Here is a 21,115-nt window from a genome sequence, read left to right as displayed (position 1 = left end):
ATAAATTATAATGAATCATATACAATAAATCTCACGACACTGAGAATACAGTAAGCATGCATCCTAGCGACAATGCAAGCGCAGAAAAGTCAGATATAAGATCCCTGTTTATGTCACACAAAAGTGCTTGTTGACAACCTTTTTAAACAAAAATGCTGCATGCTGTAAAACGCAAAATGTTTCGTAAGAGTTGTAACCGAGCAAAGCTCACACAACCACGTCTTGTTATTGAGAGACATGCCTACTAATTGTATGTGGTATCATGAACAAGCGGTTCATTTCTTCCATCTTGTTTCCTTGACTCTCTAGGCTGCATGTTCTAGTGCCTCTGGTGCTATGCTAAGCTTCAGCGCAAGCTGTGCATAGCAGCTCTATGCAAGGCTGCTAAGCCTCTCAGATGGGGCCATCCTCCCAAGCACTTCCCTATTACTGAAAGACTGAGGCCCGTACAGTACACTTCACTATTGAAGAAAACATCTAGCTGGTCCATAATAAAGCTAATATGACTTAAACACTTCTAGTTTATCGATCGAAAGAGAATGGTAGGTAGGATACATTAGGCTGATGCAAACACATGAAAAAAAAAATTGTCTGCATGCTTTATGCCATAATTTAGCTGTAATTGGAAGTCAAAAGACTAACTGTGTGCTCCCTTTAACAGTGAACTGTACTGTATACTATTTTGCGCTTTCACATTTATGAACATGTGTGGCATAACTACTGGCTGCCCTTCGATCCAAATCATGTGTGTGCTCTAGACGACATGATGCACGTGTGACCTCTGTCCCTCGCACCAGCTTTCGCAGGAGGCCCACTTATTAAGGCTGATGTGGACTCCCCATAAAAGTCAGGAAAATGTAAAAGGAAAGAAAGCATGTCTTACTCTGTTTTCTGTACATCGTCGTCTTGAAATTCTGGTGTTTCCTGAAACACAAAGTACAAGAATTGTTACAAAAGAAAAATACCACATAATGTAAGGGTGTGCGAATACTGAATGGTAGATTTCAAATCGAATATCAAATTGAATCAAGAAAAAATTCTGAATATCGAATATCAGAAAGTTTTTCACAAAATCTAATGCTTAAAATTTTGGGCAAATTTTGAGCAATGCTTGGGAGTCTCTTAGCATTGCATAACAAGAATGCTGCAAGCTATCAGTAACTTGGGTACATAGAAATCAATATATGTACAGTGCGATCTACTCTTACTAAAGGGAACACCAAATTAATATGCCAGTACTGATTACAGCTCAGTTCTAGTATTTGAAGGTCTGGAAAATATATATTTTTTATCAACAGAATTTCTGTCGACTAAAATCAAGGGTTTCTTTTTGCACTGAAACTATTAACTAGTGATGTTCCATTGTGCTGAATACCAATGAGGCTCTCAGTTTAATAGTGGACCTGCATTTTGGGGCAATTATTTTATCTATTGCAAAGAAAGGTTTTCTTTCCAGTTTTTCTCCAAAATACAGAAGGGCTGAACAAACTTTACGGCAGTTGGGTTATTGTAAGGCCAATTTGCACGAATGGCCAGGAAGGAAGAGCGAGACCGCCACACGAGGAGTCATATACGCACACGTTTAATGGTCTCTCAGACGTGTTCTATCTCAAGAAGAAGAAGAAGCCCGCGCTGCCAGACGCCAACCACGCGCAGTCACGGAGAACTGTCTCCTCGCTTTCACTAGATGGCAGCATATACATCTCTGCAACAGAGCAAGCGAAGTTCACTGCAGAAGGCGGCTTCATGCACTTCCCATTTCTAGTATGCATGTGGGAAGTGTCTTGGCAACATGAATGGGCGTCTGCTACACTGTCACTGATACAACACTTTCTGCATTGGTGTTAGCAGGGGAATAGCGAACTAGCTGGGTCGTGTTCCTGTGTACAGTACCAGTGTCGGTGTTAACCCAATAGGACCGAGGCTCATTGGCTGGGGCTTGTACTGTCACTTTGCACTTGAGGTCTGTCAACCAGATGCCGTCTCTATAGAATAGCTCCGGCAGGTCACGGTCTCTGTGACGTCTGTCGAAGTCTTTCCTTTGATGTTTCCGGTACTGTTCCTTGAACTTCCGAAGGCTCTCTTGATCTGGCAGTTGGGGTGTCAGCTTGGTGGAACTAAGAGGAAGCTTGGTTCTCAGCCGACGACCCATCAGTAGTTCCGCAGGGCTATACCCATTCTTCAAAGGAGTCAACCTGTAAGCCAGAAGGGTCAAGTACGGGTCTTTCATCTCTGTCATGGAAGTCTTGATTTTTACAGCAGCCTCAGCAAGTCTATTGCTCTGAGGATAGTGAGGGCTAGAGGTAATGTGCTTGAAGGCATAGTCCTGAGCAAAGAGTGAAAACTCAGTCGACAAAAACTGCGGGCCATTGTCGGAAACCACTTCCTCAGGAAACCCGTGGCGTGCAAAAAATGACTTGCAGTGGTTGACTACAGCTGTAGACGTAAACTTCTTGAGCCGAGCCAGTTCAGGGTATCTTGAATAATAATCTGTTGCTATCAACCACCACTGGCTCTTATAGTGAAACAAGTCCATTGCAATGTGCTGCCAGGGTCTTTCTGGAAATTCGGAACTTTTTAGTGGCATTTTCCTGTTACTTGTTGTTTCGATGCATTGCTGACATTGATTCACCAGGGAAGTGACATCAGCGCCTATAGTGGGCCACCAGACACAATCTCTGGCTCGAGCAAGTCTCTTTGTTATGCCGAAGTGTCCTTCATGTAAGAGTTGTAGGACTTCATTTTGGCATGGCAAGAGGCAAGGACGAAAACTCGAGCAGCGCAGAGGAGTAAATTGTTCTCCAAAGTGAGCTGGTGTCGATGCTCGTAGAAGGGTTTTAGGTCCACTGGTAAATCTCACCTGGAGGGCCACTCTTTTTTCTTGCTCTACCAACGAAGTTGTGCACAAACAGGGTCTGTTTGTTGGGATGCCGTTAACCATTGAAGGCAGTGCTCCTTTATGGGAAAAGAGGTTTTCAAAGAGCATACGAAAGCTTCCTAGTTTTCTTCGAGCTCCGTGTCTTCTATTTTTTGGAGAGGCGCTTTGGAAAGAGTGTCTGTGGCTAGAAGGTCTTTGCCTGGAATGTATGCAATCTCGTACTGGTATCGCATCATTCTCATCTTTAGCCTCTGTAATCTGGGTTCTGGGTGTCAAGTCATCAAGGCTCTTCGAAGTGAAGATGGGAACCAATGGCTTATGGTTCGTCTCTAGCTTGAACAGCTCGCTGACAAGATAATCGCCGAACTTGTCACATGTCCTGACTAAAGCAAGGGCCTCTTTCTCGATTTGAGCGTAACGCTTCTCGGTCTCTGAGAGTAATCGTGAAGCATAAGCGAAGACAGAAAACTTGCCATTCATTTGCTTCTGCCGGATCAATGCACTAAGTCCGAAGGATGATGCATCTGCAGTGACGATCGTTTCTTTTGATGGATCATAAACTGCAAGGACAGGGCGAGACGAGAGCACCGACTTCCGTCTGTTGAACGCCTGCTGTTGTGGAGAATCCCAAGCAAACTCTTGCTTCTTTGGGAGCAAAAGAGTAAGTGGTTGCAGGACTTCAGAGAGATTGGGAACGAATCTAGCGAGGAATGTTGCCATTCCGAGAATTCTCTGCAGCTCGGTCCTGTTTCTTGGGCTCCCCATTTTCGTAATGGCTTCAACTTTCTTTTCGTCAGGTCGTATTCCATCTTGATCTAGCCAGTGTCCAAGGAACGTGAGGTGCTGGACATTAAACAAGCATTTGGTTTCATTCAATGTCAATCCAGCCTTGACGAGCAGCTGCGGCACATTTCTGAGTGTCTCATTGTGCTCATGCTCATTCAAACCCCAGATAAGGATGTCGTCCATGTGATAGACAACCCTACTGACGCCTTGTAAAATGCATGACATATGTTTCTGGAAGTGTTCGGGAGCAGACACAATTTCAAATGGTAATCAGTTGAAATAGAAGTGTCCGAAAGGTGAGATGAGCGTGGTGAGCTTTTTAGAAGCTTCACAAAGTGGAATTTGCCAAAATCCAGAGTTAGCCTCCAGTTTGGAGAATACTTTAGCTCCATGAAGAAGTCCAAGAGTGTGCTCCACAGAAGGGATAGGATGCCATTCTCTCGGAATGTGGCGGTTCAGTTCTGTGAAGTCCACGCAGATTCTCACGTCTCCAGAGGGCTTTGGGACAACACCACTCAGTCGGCTCGTCAACAGGTCATATGATGTCGAGTTTCTGCATTCTTTGTAGTTCCAACTTTGCCCTTTTATATAAAAGGATTGGGATGCACCTTGGAGAGCTGAGCGCGAAAGGTTTCGCTCCTGCTTGCAGCTGAATTCGGTGTTCCTTGTGCAAATCAAATCAAATCAAATCAAATCTTTATTTCCACCATGTACATTACAGATGGAGGACAACGGAAAAAAAGCTGCCAGTAGGCGGCTTGACAAGTCCACAGCCCCACGCTTGCTAAGTCAGCTTGCCGAGTCCCTGGAACAACGCTGGAAATTCTTCTTTCGGATTCACTTTCTAAGCAATGGCATTTACAAATGTCAACATCCGGAGTTCTTTGATTGCTGGCTTGCCTAGCAATGGAGTGCGGGCCTCATCTAAGACGTAGACATCCTGAGTAGTCGTCCGGTCGCGGTAGATGAGCTTGAGTTTTGCACTTCCTGCGGCTAAAAGAAGCTTTTCGTCTGGACCATGTAGCTGGCGATGAGGAGCTGAGAGAGAGAAGGTCTGTCCTTGAGCGTCTGGAATACTTGCTTCGGGAGTACTGTTTCATCGGCGCCAGTGTCAATTTTGAAATCTACTGGCTGACCTTGAACCAAGCCTGTTGCCTCCCACATTCCAGCATCCGACATCTTGATTACTCCAAGGAATCCTGCTTCTAAATTGATTTGTTGCGTTTCGACACAATCGAGGCGCCGTGACATGCATACGGAGGCGTAATGACCCTTTTTTCCGGCAATTCCTGCAGACTGCCGAGCATGCTGGGCACACAGTACGAGGGTGACACTCTTGACCGCACCAACGGCATGGTTTCTGCATGCTGTTTTTACCTGAGGTTGATGAAGGCTTGTTTGCCTCACGTGAATATCTGCCGCTTTTGTCCTGTTTCAAAGTACACCAAGTGGATTGGGGAGCGGGCACAACTTTTATCACACATGGCACTTCCTGGCGGAGCTCGACTTGTTGCTGACAGACGCTCTCGATCTTACGGACGCACTCAAGAGCCTTCTGAAGAGTGAGGTCTGCGTTGAGCTGTAGCCTGGCGGATAGCTGCTTATCTTTTATCCCAACTACGAGGCGGTCATGCACGAACTGTTCTCGAAGAGCTCCGAAATCGCAGTCTTTCGAAAGTGTTTGAAGCGCAGTAACGAAATCTTCGGCCGACTCACCATCTTGTTGCACTATGGTGTTGAATCTGGCTCATTCAAAGATTACGTTGCGTCGCGGGATAAAGTATTTGTCGAACTGCTCCACGACTGCATCAAATTTCTTGGAGTTCTCTTCAGAGAGAGCAAGAGTGGCGTAGATTTCATCGGCTCGCTCGCCCATGATGTAGAGTAGCGTGTCTACTTGATGTTTCTCGGGCTTAACGCACAACCCTGAAGAGGTTCAGAAATGTGAAAATATTTTTTTTCACTTCAGCCACTCATTCAGCAACGAAAAGTTGAAGGCGTCTGGCGGTTGAATTACGAATAACACCATGGCCTCCAACGTTAAGGGGTCACGTTGCGTGAGTACCGAGATGTGCGTATAGGGAGCAGCTCACCGGCGTTTTGTTGTTGGCATCATCCTTCACACGGAGGATGACTAGGAGCTGATGTCTGCTGGTAGAACCTGTTCTTCTGACACCAAGTTGTAGCCAGGAAGGAAGAGCGAGACGGCCAGACGAGGAGTCATATACGCACATGTTTAATGGTCTCTCAGACGTGTTTTATCTCAAGAAAAAGAAGAAGAAGCACACGCTGCCAGATCGCCGACCACGCGCAGTCACAGGGAACTATGTCTCCCTGCTTTCGCTAGATGGCAGCATGTACAACACTTAGCATTGCATAACAAGAATGCTGCAAGCTATAAGTAACTTGGGTACACAGAAATCAATATATATATATACAATGTGGTCTACTCCTACTAAAGGGAACACCAAATTAATATGCCAGCACTGATTACAGCTCAGTTCCAGTATTTGAAGGTCTGGAAAATATTTTTTATCAACAGAATTTCTGTCGACCAGAATCAAGGTTTTCTTTTTCCACTGAAACTAATTAATTAGTGATGTTCTATTGTGCTGAATACCAATGAGGCTTTCAGTTTAATAGTGGACCTGTGTTTTGGGGGAATTATTTTATCTATTGCAAAAAAAGGTTTTCTTTCCAGTTTTTCTCCAAAATACAGAAGGACTGAACGAACTTTACGGCAGTTTGGTTATTGTAAGGCCAATTTGCATGACAGGTGAAAGAACCGCATATCATGTGACTCGATCAACACTCTGTGCATAGCCAGCGCTGATGTTAAAGAGCAGGCACGGTCCACGCAGTTTCATTGTCAGGTTCGGTGTGATTTGCCATCTGTCAAAGAACCTGAAATCTGGAGGGTCGTGCCAAGTTCGCCTGACACTTGCTACCTACCCCCCCCCCTCAATCTGTTTCATCTTCCTCCTCGTTCACTCGCCATCTCTTGCTTTCGTTTGCGAGACGATTTGTTCTCTTTCTGAGTGTCTGATGCCCAGATGCATGCACATGACACACACGCTGACACACACACACCCACGCATGCACACACACACACATGCACGCACACACACACAATTCTTTAAGATTCAAAACATGCAAAAATGAACGAATCATGACACCAGTCCTCTCAAGCAAGCAGAAAGTTACTAACAGCTTCAGGTGGAACTAGTAGGCATCAGGTCTTTTCTGTATGTAGTGCATAATTTAGACCTTAAGTGTTGTGATAGATGTGTTCATCTGGAAGCGAATTCAAGGCCACGTAAGGACGTGTGGCAGAGAGGGGCCACATAGAGGAGCTTGCACTAAAAAAACATGCTGGAATGAAATCATATCTTTTGGGCAGGCATCTCCTTTGTCATCCAGAAACAACATTAAATCTCTGATCCTTGCCTGCTGTGTGCACCCAGAAGAAACTTCATTCAAGGAAGAAGACTGCTGATTGCTTTGCAGACATGAAGCCCTCCCCTTCCCCTCCCCCCACCACTCACCATTTATTTTGTGCAGCACTAGGAAGCAAAAAGCCACTGTAGATAGCAAAACAAAGCCAAAGGCATCCGACACCATATGCAAAGACTACAGTAAACTTCACCTGCGCTTCACTTATGGTTTGTAGTCATCATGAGTACAGGAAGCCCAAAAAGCCTTCTTACAGCCTGTATTTTTGGAGAAATATTAAGCTTGAGTGAATCTATGATGGAATATTATGCTATTTGATAATCACTATGGCTTTAATTTCATTCGAAGCATTCGAAACAAACAAATGTACATATAAATTTGTGTGTATACACTGCACACCCAATTCCAACAACCCGGAAAGAAGAAAAAATCCGTGCTTATAAGGTGTGGAAAAAACTGCAAATACAAATATTCGTAAAAATGGTCTCCATTCATGGATGCAAGAATTGTCCGCATCATATCTTCGGCCAGCTACTCTATTCCCCACCGCTTTGATGACACTGATGGTGGAGAAATTTGCCTTAAGTGTAGTTTTATGGCTACACCTCAAAGTGAAACCACACCTCAAGATGAGATTTGTATTGCCATGAAGCGACACCTCAAGTCAAAATTCGCATTAACCTCCACCCCAATGTTGCTGTTAAATTTTAAAAAGCATTTTGTCTGTGCGCTTGCAGAACGGAATGTGTTAAGCTAGCACGTAGATGAAAAGCATCAAGCTGAATTTGCATAACATGGCATAAACTGCTGGCGTAATGTAGTCAAAGTCGCACTTCACAGCATTGCGACAACGCATGATAGGCAAACTGCGAACACTCCTGCGGTCTCAACCACCCCAAGATTTTAAGTAGACTGAAGTACAACATTTATCAAGAGCCTGTAAACAAACTTTCTGTGCCTGGAGTTGTAAGAAATGTTAGACTTGCATTTTTGCATGAAAATATCTCAATATAGTCACTTTGAAAATAAATTGACTTTCAAGATGAACCTGTTTCCTTTTTTTGCAAGCAAGGAATCAACTATTAAGGCTAAACCCTATGAGCGTGATTTTGTGCGCGACAGCGACAAGCGACGGCTTTGAGCGATGGATCGGGCCGTCGCTTGAACAGATCGCTCGGTCTTGCCACGCGATCGCTCGGTTCTGCAAATCTAAAATTCGTCGCTCGTCGCCCGGAAGTGCTATGAGCGACTAGCCAATAGCGCGAAGCCGGAACTGGATGTACATAACTCAAGCACTTCCGATTGTCGCACGGAACGAGCAAACAATTGAATTTTTATATGTGCAAGGATGAGAACCTACTGCAAAATCTTCAGAAATATTTTATGCCGCTTTTTACAGTAAAAGACATCAACTTAAGTTAATAAAACGTGCGTCATGCTAGTTTCGGTGCCTATATTGCTGCCCTCATACCGGCAACACTGGGGAGACGTCGCTCGAACTCATCGCTCGCATGGGGTACGACTTGTAGGCGACGAGTGAACGCGACAGCCATCTCCGTTGCGTCGCTTGTCGCTGTCGCGTGCAAGATCGCTTGCATGGGGTTTATACTCTATTAGATTTGTCAACATCTGGCTCTTATGTCAATGTTTTATGCAAATACCACAACTATTCAAACTATTAGCTTCAAGATTATTTGACACTACTAATTACTATTCCCTTCGACTTCATTTCAAACCAAAAAATTGATATTTGTACAAGCCTAGAAATATACATTCAAACTAGCTTAAAGAATGCAGAATTTAATGTAGGGGCACTGCATTCAAATTTTTTATTGGTAATAAACAATATATAAAACTGTATTCAGTGTCCCTATATCTATATCTACATCTACATCTATATGTAAAAAAAAAACTGCTTTTTTTTCCACAGTAAAGCCACTTTCTCAAGCACTGTGCTTACAATTCATTTTCTCCTACATTTGGTAAAGCTTGCATTGCAGTTCTCTGCACATTTTTGGTAGTTATCTCGAGTGGTCGGAAATTGAACTGGAATTATTTCGGCTACTTGACTATCAGAGAAGTTTTGGTCAGAGTGCTACTTTGACAAGCACTTCTCTTTCGGACATGCACGTGCTTTGATAAGAGGGCAGAAGTTATAAGGAAGGTGAAATAAGGAGCCAGATGATTTGCATTCATTTGTTTGTGACATTAGCTCTCTCATATTTAAGGTGCAAGGTACTAAACAGGTTTTTGCTTCACATGTTCTATTTATCAAGCAGCTGCTCCCACTTCATGCTGAAATCAGACTGTCAAGTGAGACATCACAAAATATAGGCAGCACACAACACAGGAACTGTCAGTCGAGGAAACAAGATAGCAGCCTTTGCTTACCGAATGTATCTGTTGAAGCACAAATCGCGTCCAGCTCTGCACAAGTCGTGGGAAGTTAACCTTCTTGCGAGCATCATCCGAATCGGAAAGTAAGAGGCCTAAGGCAGACGCTTCCGGGATAGTCCGAAACGCACGAAGAAAATTGCTCGCCTGTGTAAATAAGCAAAGGTGACACTACTTTTTAGTGACAGGGTTTGCATCAGTTCTCGTGAAAAAAAAATTTAAATATAAGTAAACAATTGAGCACTTTAATGTTTTAAGAATTTTTCGAGATCCTGAAAATGTCTTTTCACAGGTTAAAGTAGCATTAATTTTGATAGAAAACAAAACAGTGCTTGCAGTGATGAGCCAACATTTTAGTTAGCATAAATAAAAAGGATTTGCAAATAAATAACAATAATGCCAGCCAAATCGAATTGGCTTGATCGTTTTCAGTTCCGCTAACCTTGTGGCCAAATGTCTGAACAGTATCTACTAAGCTAAAGCAGAAACTGTAAGAATCAAGTGCTTCATAAAATTTGAAGGTTTTCAAGACCTTGAAAATGGCACTCAAATGCTAAAGGATTTGCAAGGTGCTACCAGGACTGCTGCAAACTATGCAGAGAAGTTAGGAAGCACAGAGGCCATTGTGATCCAACCAAAAAGGTACAATGGGAGAATAAAAGTGACCTAAGTTTGTGGCTGTTTGATGCAGGAACAGAAGCTGCATCAAGGAATTATCATTTCCTTTGGTATACTTTCACTGTCAGACGACACGGCAATCAACCGGTACACCAGCTTGTTGGAGTGAATGGCATTCATTGATGCAGGTTATGCTTCTGTTGCCCTCATATTGGCATGTTGTAGTGAGTGATGTGATGGTAAGGAACCAGGCACTACCAAAAGTGTGAGTGAAGGATCTAATCGTTATTGGGCAAACTTTTATTTTACTTATTTATTATGATACTACAAATCGTCCAAAGGCATTGCTGTAGAGAGGATGTAACAGAAAAAATAAAAATAATGGTTGAAAGGTGAAGACACCAAGAAGCACACCAAGAGCAAAGAGCAAAGACACCAAGAGCCTAGTTTCTAGAAGTCAAGATAACTGCTACGTGCTATCACAAATATGCTGTCTTAGCACATACACAAAATCTTTGTCATTTGTCAACAACACATCCTGAGGCAGTTTGTTCCATTCTTTAATGCTGTGGGGAAAGAAAGACAACTGAGATACCTTTTGTTCGACAATAAATTTTGCATATTTTTCTGTTATGATCATGTCTTTGTGATGCGCAAATAGGTGGTTTTAGCAAAATGCGGCAGTTGATAATGGAATTGTTCCGATCAATTTGATTTAATAGTGAACACCTGGATACAGTACGGCGGATATGAAGCGCATCCCAATTGAGCAGGTTTTTTGGGGTAATAACATTAGAGTTAATCCGATACGAGCTAGTTACGAACCACGCTGGATTTATTTTGGATAGCTTCTAACTTATTAGCAAGAGTTACAGACTCCGAGTCCCATACTACAGAAGCATGCTCCAAGGTAGGGTGAACATTAGAAAAATATAAAACCTCTTTGACTTTATGCAATGCTTTCCTGAAGTTTCTTCTCAAAAGGTTATGAACACAGCTAGCTTTTACGGTTACGTAGGTTATGTGGCTGTTTCAAGCCAGGTTCAATTAAAATATAACTCCTAGGTGTTTTACTTTCAATTCCTCAGTTATTGCTATTTGTTGAGCATTTAAATAGTAGTAGTTTCCTACGGTTTCATGCTTTCTAGAAAACTGGAGATAACACTTAGAAATAATTAAAGTCATATGCCATTTACGGCACCACTAAGCTATTTGGTTGAAATCTGCCTGTAAGGTAGTGGTGTCTACGTGGTTGTTAATGTCCCTATAGATCACACAGATATCGACATATAATCTAATCTTGGATGTAATGTCCAAGCCTATATCATTAATATATATCAAAAACAAAAGTTGTCTCAGCACGGACCCTTGTGGGACACCTCATGATACTAAGACACAGTCTGAATTTGATCCATTAATTACTACTTTTTGGTATCGGTTTGTCAGATAACTTAAGAATGCATTGCGGCGGGCCAAGGTAGGATAACTTGAAAAGGAGTAAAGAATGTGGAACTGCATCAAAAGCCTTTCGAAAATTGCCCAGAAAGACAAGCAACATTCAACACACAATGATGGCAGCTAGCACAATCATCAGCTGTTGAATCTCATCGCATTGCCCAAGCTGGTTCGGTATTTACACATGCATCGCCATACATTCTAAACCAAATGCTATAGTACTCACACTGGCTTGAAAATGCACATTATTTGTGACATGTGTGCAATATGATCAGACATGCCTCGTTTGCTGTATAGTTGGTCACAGCATTCGAGAAATTACTGCTACAGTAGGCGCACCTTGCTCTGAGCGATAACAGTGATAATGTGATACAAACAGACACCAGAAAGAATTAAAATGACACGTGCTAATATCAATGCTCTCGACAGTGATGAGAAGTGAAAGTACTGTATCTACTCGCATAATGATCACACTTCCCTGTAAAAAAAATTGCCGCAAATTCATGGCTGCAATCATTAAGCGGGTTAAATTTCCCGCGAAATAAAATGATTTTTTTCATCCCGCATTTGCTGCGGGATGACAACAGGTCAACAAACAGGCGGCTGCTGCTGTAACAGTGCAGGACACCAAAAGAAAAATGGTAGCCGGCAGAGCAAGCCGAACGCGCTGAACATGATATTTTTTTTGTGAGTACATTATGCACATTGAAACAGTTTCTTTTGTATCAGTAATGAAGAATATCATTAATATAGGCAAGTCTGCTGCAATAACAAAGCCATGTCCACTTTGAGAGGACAGAAACAGAGATGGCCGTGCTTAGCTGCCAGTGACATAGAAACATATGGAGGGTATGCTGCAGAAACTGCCGCATTTGTCTTCACTACTATTTTAATACGGCACATTTCCGCTAAGGGTGCGCGAATATTTTAGCTGAGTTACAAGTGTCGACGGATGAATAGGGTACACTTATAACGTATCAGTGTAAACGTGGCTACTGTCGTTGCCGCTCGCGATTTGTTGCGGGCCCATGAGTGCAAACGAGAAGAATCGAAAAGTGCCTCTTTTGTTGTTGTTGGCCACAACCATTATAAAGCCTATGAATAATAAAGCCAAGGCAAGTTTGTTTGTAGCTTTTTTTCATGGAAGTGTGGAAAGTGATGAAAGGAATGGAATGGGGCATGCTTGGTGCGTGCAGACTGCTTGGTACGTTTTGAAGAGTGGTTCACGTAGCATTTGACATCATTCGACAGATGGTAAGCGTGATCATCATTAGCTAGACTTAGCGCATGACATATTGCTGCGGCAAGTTCGGAGTGAGATCATTACATGGGAAAGAAAAAAAATCGAATTTTGACGATCAAATTCACGGGTTCGATCATTACGCGAGTGCAATCATTATGCAAGTAAACACAGTAACATGCATGGCAAGTGTGCAAGACTGTCTTTCATAACATATGCTTTTTCCGCTTTAGTCGAACAGTGTAACCGAGAAATGACATGATTGAGATCACCTGTTTCAGAATGTGGTCTCTGTATCTGAGCACACAGTGCCATCTTGGGAGTGGGAATTCTTTAGCAGAGAGGCAAGCTCACCTATCATGTTGCTTGGTTCTGATTGAAAGTGACCTAATCAACACGACATGGAAGGAATGGTAGGAAAGACATAAATTTTAAATTCCAGGAGCATGGCAAGCCAATTCAGCTTAAACGAATATATCTGTCGTCAGTATCTTTTTTAATGTAACAACGCAAAGCACATCACATGATCAAATGTGGCTGACCTGGCATGGTATGCCCTGGGCAGTGTCCAACATGTGGAAGAGGAAGCCCAGCTCACACGCGAGGCAGAACTCTCGCTGGCAGCTGTGGTTCATGATGGCACAACGCAAGGGCTCCGTAAAGTACAGAACCTGTCATCAAGCACACCAAAAAACCATCTATACTCCTCCTGCAACACTTGAGAAACCACATGGGAGTGGAAACAATTGCTCACAATTACCATCCTCACAAAAACCATAGACAGGAATAGGCCCACCTTTTTAAAGAAACTTCTTACCAGGCTAGCTGCTGCTCAGAAATATATGCACTGTAGTTGTAAAAATATATAGATATACAGTAGAACCTTGTTAATTTGAACGACAAGGTGAGCTGAAATTTCCTTGGAAAAAAAAAAAAAACAATGTTCGAACTAAGGAGAGCCCAAATTAAACATAGTGCCCAATCAATTGTGAAGTGCCACACGCAATACCATCACTGGGCTCGCATTGAATAAGTGTTTATTTTTCCTCCATCAGCACGCGACATGTGCCGGAAGAAGCCTAGGTTTCACATAAAGTACAAGCGTGATAAGATTGCGCCTCGTACTTTATTTTCTGCGGGTGACTATGTCGTAACGTGATCAAGCATGCACTGGAGGCTCCTTCCTGCTCCTTCTAAACCAGATCGGAAGGGAGGGCACGTTTGCCACTTTGCTTGCTTATGTTTGAACTCGACATCCCTCATCATAATTATGGCATGCGACATTACGGTAGCTAGCATGTATGGAATCTTTGTCTTTGGCTTGGATTTGTTTGAAAAGCAGTCCATGCATGGGAGTGAGAAATCTTGTTCGAAATAACCATCGCATGGTTTTTGAAGCTCAAATTCACAAGCCTTTCTATATTCAAATACACGACTTTGCCGGGGCCAACAGAGCAGTTCAAGTTGTCCATCAGTTTGAATTAAGAGATTTCTAATTATATCGGGATTTCACTGTAGTATTTTGAAAGCAGAAACAAGGTGAGTGAGGAACTTTGAAACCTTACGCTATGCTTTAGGCTAGGTAACATGAGCAACACAAGGAGAAGGACCCATTACAGCAGAAGTATGTCTTAAAGGATGTCGAGTTAATGACTGACTGATTGATCGATTGGCTGATTCTAACGTCCCAATACAATGCCTGGGCTATGAGAGATGCCACAGTAGAGAATTCTAGACAACCAGAGTTCTTTACAATGCACTTAAATTTAAGTACTCGGCCCTTTTCGCATTACACCCCTATTGGAATGTGGCCAGGAATAAAATCCATGACCTCATGCTCAGCACCGGGGACAGTGAGCTGCTGAGGTACACGCTCAGCAATATGGTGTGCACTTTCAATAAAGACCCAAATGTTCACCTTAGAAAACAAAACCGCAGGTAGAACATTGAAGAAAGTCGTGCACATCTCATTGGTTCAGGTACTGCAGTAAAAGGCTCTTTTTGGAGAAATAGACATAACTATAGGGGTGCAAGAAAGGGCATCACCTGGATCATGTTATTGCAGTATGCATTAGGCAGATTTGTCTCAAGGCCTGCAAAGCAGGTGCGGTTGTAGAGGTTAAAGTCGAAGTCCTCAATGCCCATTTTGGAGTACTTCACATCAATCTTCTTATACCACTGAGGAATCATGTCAGTCTCCTCGCCTGCAGGACATTTATTGAAAACATGTAGTACAAGTAAAATAGCCACTAGTACTTCACAACATGCCAACTTCCCCATAGAGAAAACCTCTTATAAAGGTAGAAATGTGGATTTAGCTGCACATAGTCTCGGACAGAAGCCTCCATTACATTTGCACTGCTAATAGCACCAAGATGAACATAAGCCACAACACAAGAAATGCAACTATCAAATGTTTTTACTTTTATGAATGAAAGTTTCCCTACTTGTGCTGTGGTTTGTGTGCCATTTGTGTTTGTGCATGCATTAGTGGCACAGATCAAAAATGCAATACCCTTAAATAGCCATACTGGTCACTTTACTGGCAAGCAAAAGGAGTGCAGGAAGCACCAATATTACTTGCAGCGACATTTCTTGCTTCACAAGCTCATCTTAACACATCAATATAAATGAAGATCAAATTAACAACCTTAAAGAAATTCTCCACCGAATTGTGACACTAAAGCAAAAGCGCACAGATTCACAACCACTTATAGTGTGTACTTAAAAACTATAATGACACAGTTTATAATGACAGTTTAAAAGAAAAGTATTATGATGACTGCCCACAAAAAAATTCCTTCAGAGTTTTTATATTTTCTCAAGCTTCTAAAAATACTGTGGCATAAAAGCCAAACTAGCCAGTCCATTTACAGCTTTGAGTGGAAAGTATGGGTATTTGACTAGACAACAGTGAAGTAAAGAACTGCAAGCACATACGGGTGTCCTTGGTCCTGCGGTGGTGTGTTTCATGTGGGTAGCGCACCTCATTGCGTTTCCAGAGACCTGGGTTTGGAGCATACCCAATGGACCCTACCATCTTCATGGTGTTCAAGATGACAGGATCAATTGGAACTGGCCTCCTGCACGAACAGGCATGAAGTCATTGCTGAATGTAATGCTCATTGTCAACATCACTCAGTAGGAGTTGCTTGTAAGTGTCAAGGTATGACTAAGGATAAATACGCAATATTAAACAACTATTATATCTTTGAAAGCACCCCCCCCCCCCCTAACTTAGTTATGGATTTTATTGTTGCTAAGCAAAAAGCATGCATTTTGTTAGAGCTTGCCCTGAGCACATGTCTTTTGGGGGAAGCATACACACATTATTAATGGTGATTTACCTTTAGACTCAGTGTACAAGTAGCAAACTTAGAACAGAGACAAGTAAAGAATTGTCTTAGATTACAGACTTTTCCAGCGATTTTCCATTGCCCATTCTGCTTGCATGAGCATTCTGCTTGCATGAGCTTGTTGTATATAAACTTGCTCGGAGCAGCTATCATGCATCCTTTCACCATCAGAAGATTGCCAACAAATGTTCAGCAGCTGACGAGTGAAACTTTTTCATGAACAGAATTAATCTTTTGTAAATGTTAACGTAACGTTAGTAAAAATTCAAACCAAGCCCAAATTCGTAAACCTAATGGAAAATTTGGGAGAGCTGGCAAGTATGTAAGAGAAACACCAGTTGTTCCATCTTATTTTCCACTACTCCAGCTTTGTTATGTTTATCCATTTTTTTTTTGTTTCCCCAGCTGCGTTATCCTGTCCAGATTTCACTTGTCCACAGCAGTACAGAGGAGACTCACCTGTAGACATACTTAATGAACTCCTTGGGCAGGTCAGAAAGCAGCTTGCCACTGCAGTAGGGCATGGGGATGGTGGACAGGGGAGCTATCTCGTCATTGATATCAATAGGGTGAAGTGGCTCTTCCTGGATTAACAAGACAAAAAATTAAATTTTCTCAATGAGAAACTGAGCAGCGAAATGTTCATTAGAATCACTTGTCTCAGAGGGTTTCCTTAGTAATAAGAATTGCCAATGAAAGGAAAGTTGTCAACGTGAGAAAGTATCACGAAACTATAAAAAAAAAAGCATGACTGTTTGGTGTTTGGCACTGCAAAGGTGGTACACAGAGGAACGCTAACACGAAAAACAGGAGATGAACATGGACTTTGCGCAAGGTCCGCATTCGTCTCTTGCTTTTCGTGTTAAGTATTTTTGTTTGTACCACCTTTGCAGTGCCAAACATCCCAGTTATGACATACCAACTAGCTCCTCGTCTAAGTATTTCTATTCAAAATAAACCTGTATAAGTTCCTCAGAAAGCTTTCCAGATGAGAAGAAAATGTCCCAGCCCAGCTTGCGAGCCCAGCACCGCCTACCAACTAAACAAACCAGGAGCCTAGCAGATCGTAGGGGAAAAAGAATCATAATCAACCATTCAAAGCTCTGGAATGCTGAATAAGCAAATGAGCGTGAAATTTATCATGTAGAACACAGTGTCACCCTTTTTTCTGGTGATTTTCAGTCTTCCAGAGTAACAGCTGTGTTAGTGTTTTCATACAACTCCCTCCGTTTTGTATGCAAAAAATAATGTTAGAATTTGAAAAACAAGAAAGAAATGAAGCAAAATGGAACTGAATAGTGTTTTTTATACATATCTGTATCTAAAGCCCATCCCTTATGTAATACTCCTACACTCGGGGGTCTTAAAGAAATAGAAGCAAAGCGAAGTATTGCATGACGCCTTTCTAAGTGAAGCAATGACACTGTGGACATTATGGACACAGCTCTTACTCTTGCAATGTTTTCTTTCTCGCACAACATTTGAAAGGGATGATAATGAGAGAAGTATAGTTTTGAAAGTTTCAGAGAGGGACAGTCTCGACTGAGTAAAAGACAATAACAGGAAATGTTCCCACTGCAGTAGAGCGAGCATGACACATCAACTTTAAAATTTATTAGAAGAGAAACAAAGAGCTACAAAGCTCTGTAGTAAGAGAAAAAGGCACAATATATAAAAAGAAGTTTCTCTGGAGTAAGTGAACCTAAGAAGAAAATTGAATCTCCGCAACTGCTCTTTCCAGAAAAAGCTACAAAAATTCTGAGAATTGTTTACTAAAGCATAAGCGTTGTTTGGCTCGGCTGCGACGTTTTTGCTTACTGGCCTTTCCTAGCTTATGAACGTCTACCCATGGCCTTTCCAGTGGCAAAGAAAGCTTAGTCTTTAGTAGATAATTGTCAGGTTTTACCACCGAATCCGGCCCTTTCAATGCAATCGTGCCAACTGAGCTGGAATGCCAGGCACGAGTGCGCCTCGATGGAGCAGAGCGGTCGAAAGGGAGCACCAGCTGCCTTAGTAGCGCGTGAGCGTAGAGTGCATCGGCGCGAAGCCATGTCACCCTTGCTGTCACTCTTGCACGCCTGTGTTATGCATGCATTCCTTGTCCACACAAGCTCTCACCTGCATTCTGACTGCACCTTGGTAAAGCCCAACGTAATTGCACCGAACGTCTCAATCTGCTCACTTGCCCACAAGGTGTTCATAACTCGAAGGACGCTCAGCAGCGTTCATTGGACATTGGGCCACCCCAAAATCTCTAGCTGGCTTACGCCCTAGTTTCAAGTTGGCCTACACCCCCTTCTTAAGTGTGCCCACCTCCAAATTTCAGTTGGCCCACCCTGAAATTGAAGTTTGCCCACCCCCAAATTTTAAGTTGGCCCTCCCTGAAATTTAGGTTGGCCCACCCCCAAATTTCAAGTTGGCCCACCCTCAAACTTAATTTGGCCCCTGTCCAAATTTCAAGTTTGCCCACCCCTTAATTTTAATTTGGCCCATTCCCTTACTTAAGTTGGCCTGCCCCACATTTCTAGTTGGCCCAGTTGCAAATTTCAAGTTGGCCAACCCCAAAATGTGAAGTTGACCCAACCCCAAATTTCAAGTTGGCCCACCCCAAATTTCGGTCGGCCCACCCCTGCTATAAGCATCCCCATGCATTTTCTCAGGAGCTCTATGTATCTCTATAGGTATCCTTTTTTATTGCTTTAAATTGTTCCTTATCACTTAAAAGTTACCAGTAATCTACATTTTAGTCATTTTTGAGCAAATGCAAGTCATTGCACTTTTCGCATGACAGGGATGGGAAGCTTGCCAAAGAATGCTTACGAATTAAAATAATCCCTGTGAAGCTCTTTACAGAGAGACACAGCTCAGAGAATCCTTATTTTACTAATAATGCTTGCATCATCAAACTTAAAACAAGGACAGAAAGAGTTTCAGTTGTTCTTATGTAGCTGCAAGACCATCTGGTTTAAAACAGCAAAATGTTGCTGCTTCGATGCATTCTTATTTGGATGCTAGATTAATATCTCATCACTGCGAAAGCATTACATAGCAAGCATGAATGTAGCTTTTGCAGCTGCCAGGACGCTAGGGGGAAGCTGGTGGAAAGTCTGCGCATCCAGACATGACCAGACGTGTCCAAACTCGTCTGGACACATCTATGGAAGGAGGAAAGCTAGTAAGTGAAAGAGCACAGCACAGAGGCTGTGTAGTTTAACATGCTTGCAGGTCAGTGGGGAAGGACCTCCTCAGAAGCCGTGCTCAGTGTCCTGCGGGTAAGCCCAAGTTTGGGAAGCTTACATCGTATACAGGCCGCAGCACGTTCCTTACTGTCATGAACAATGACTAGCTTCCGCAGCACGATTATGACTTGCGATAATCCAAAGTTAATCAGCAACTTTCAGCTCACTAAAGAGCTCACTGATGGCAATTACACTTTCCGGTGTCTGCCCGCATGAAACAACATGCCACCGAAAAGTGCCGAAAACCTAAGTGAGCTCCAGATGCTGCCTTTCCCAAACAGCCTTGCTAGTGTTCCCTGCAAGCCAACGCAAAACACAAAGAAAAAGTGTCCTACAACCTCTTTATCCCTGCCGCACAGATTTTTGAAAAAGTTACTTAAAAGCTTTACTAAAACATCTCATATAAGACCTCGTAATAAAGTTTATGCCTTTTGTGAGCATGTTCATTTGCACAACTGAACTGTGTTCTTCCCAGACCATTGGCCCACAATAGAGAAAAAGCAACAACACTGAGTGGGAAAACATTTCCATCATTGTGGGCCTTGCTCCTTCAAAAACATCACTGCATAGCGAACTAAAATGCAAAGCATTCTAGACAAATCTGACCAACTTTGCACACTGCAACCTACTAAAAAAATATAGCAAAAGAGCAAAATAACCAGAGAAAAAGTGTGGCAATGTAAAAACAAAAAGATGTGAACTAGATTTGAGAGAAGACAATGCAGTTTGGCCAACGAGACCTAGTAAAAGTTCTCTGTGTTGCCCCGTTTACCTCAAAATGAATGCATATTACAGCCGGTTTAGTTAGTACCATACATACCGGGTCAGCAAATTCAGTTGGCTGACTGAAGTTATTAAAGTTGACGTGAGTGCTGACCCCATAAAGGTGGAGGTAGCCTGCAAATATATCAAGCATAAAGAAACATTACAACACACGAAAACAACACAAAGGAAGAAATAAGCAAAAAAGATGACATTTTCTGACAAAAGCAAAAAACGAACTTCTCCTTTGATCTATCATATAATATGAAATGAAAAAAAAAAAATACATGAAAAGAAAAACAGATGCGCGACTTGCAAGAAAACATGTGACCTAAGTAATCAATAAACTCAGCTGCTCTAGCATGTAAAAAATATATCACGTTTCCAGCAACAATAGCAGTCAATTCCCTAGCAGCTCCAGGCCTTTTTCTTTTCCTCTTTTTTTTTCTTTTTTACTGCAAGTCCAAGATAGTGCAAGTCCACAGATGGCAGAATATATACTGTATTCAAGCTGTAGTTTAACATGACCCAATTTTATTTTTCACAACCTTGCAAATTAAGGTTCTTTAACGTTATCACTGAACCATCTCAATGCAGTGACAATTCAGAACTCAATAAAATTATCAGAAACTCGCTCAAATGTCAGATCAAGGTGTCGCTTGAATGCAGCTAAGCTGTTACTGCCAGTTGAAGACAACAACAACTGAAGAAGCGTGGCACTGTTTCACAATGAGAACAAGGGGCTCACCAGCCACGTCACCAAAAGCCAAAGCCTGACAGGATGAGGAAGTGTCAAAGGTATGCACAGCCGCGCCCCCAGTTTCTAGCTGGTAGATGTACGAGGGCTGGGTCAAGGTGCTGGTGTCCACGAGCTGGAACTGACCTGTCTACAGAGTGAAGCAGTGAAGTTGCAGATGTGCCCACAGCAGACATT

At 42.5% G+C, this 21,115-nt stretch overlaps 1 protein-coding gene across 3 annotated transcripts in view; it reads right to left on the bottom strand.

Moving 5' to 3' along the window:
• PAN2 (PAN2-PAN3 deadenylation complex catalytic subunit PAN2) overlaps nucleotides 1–21,115 on the bottom strand; it is a 92,171-nt gene that overhangs the window by 47,890 nt on the left and 23,166 nt on the right. For all 3 annotated transcript variants that reach the window (XM_050187359.2, XM_055076093.2, XM_055076092.1), the window contains exons 7-14: nucleotides 20,930–21,068; nucleotides 20,240–20,316; nucleotides 16,640–16,764; nucleotides 15,765–15,907; nucleotides 14,871–15,028; nucleotides 13,367–13,495; nucleotides 9,509–9,658; nucleotides 884–924 (exon numbers count right to left, since the gene is read on the bottom strand). In XM_050187359.2, the coding sequence (XP_050043316.2) occupies nucleotides 884–924; nucleotides 9,509–9,658; nucleotides 13,367–13,495; nucleotides 14,871–15,028; nucleotides 15,765–15,907; nucleotides 16,640–16,764; nucleotides 20,240–20,316; nucleotides 20,930–21,068 (962 nt within the window). The remainder of the gene's footprint in view (nucleotides 1–883; nucleotides 925–9,508; nucleotides 9,659–13,366; nucleotides 13,496–14,870; nucleotides 15,029–15,764; nucleotides 15,908–16,639; nucleotides 16,765–20,239; nucleotides 20,317–20,929; nucleotides 21,069–21,115) is intronic.

Source organism: Dermacentor andersoni, chromosome 2, assembly GCF_023375885.2.
Source record: "Dermacentor andersoni chromosome 2, qqDerAnde1_hic_scaffold, whole genome shotgun sequence".
Taxonomy (NCBI): Eukaryota; Metazoa; Arthropoda; class Arachnida; order Ixodida; family Ixodidae; genus Dermacentor; species Dermacentor andersoni.
The sequence above is the reverse complement of the archived record's forward strand: the minus strand, read 5'-3'. Positions and strand labels throughout refer to the sequence as shown.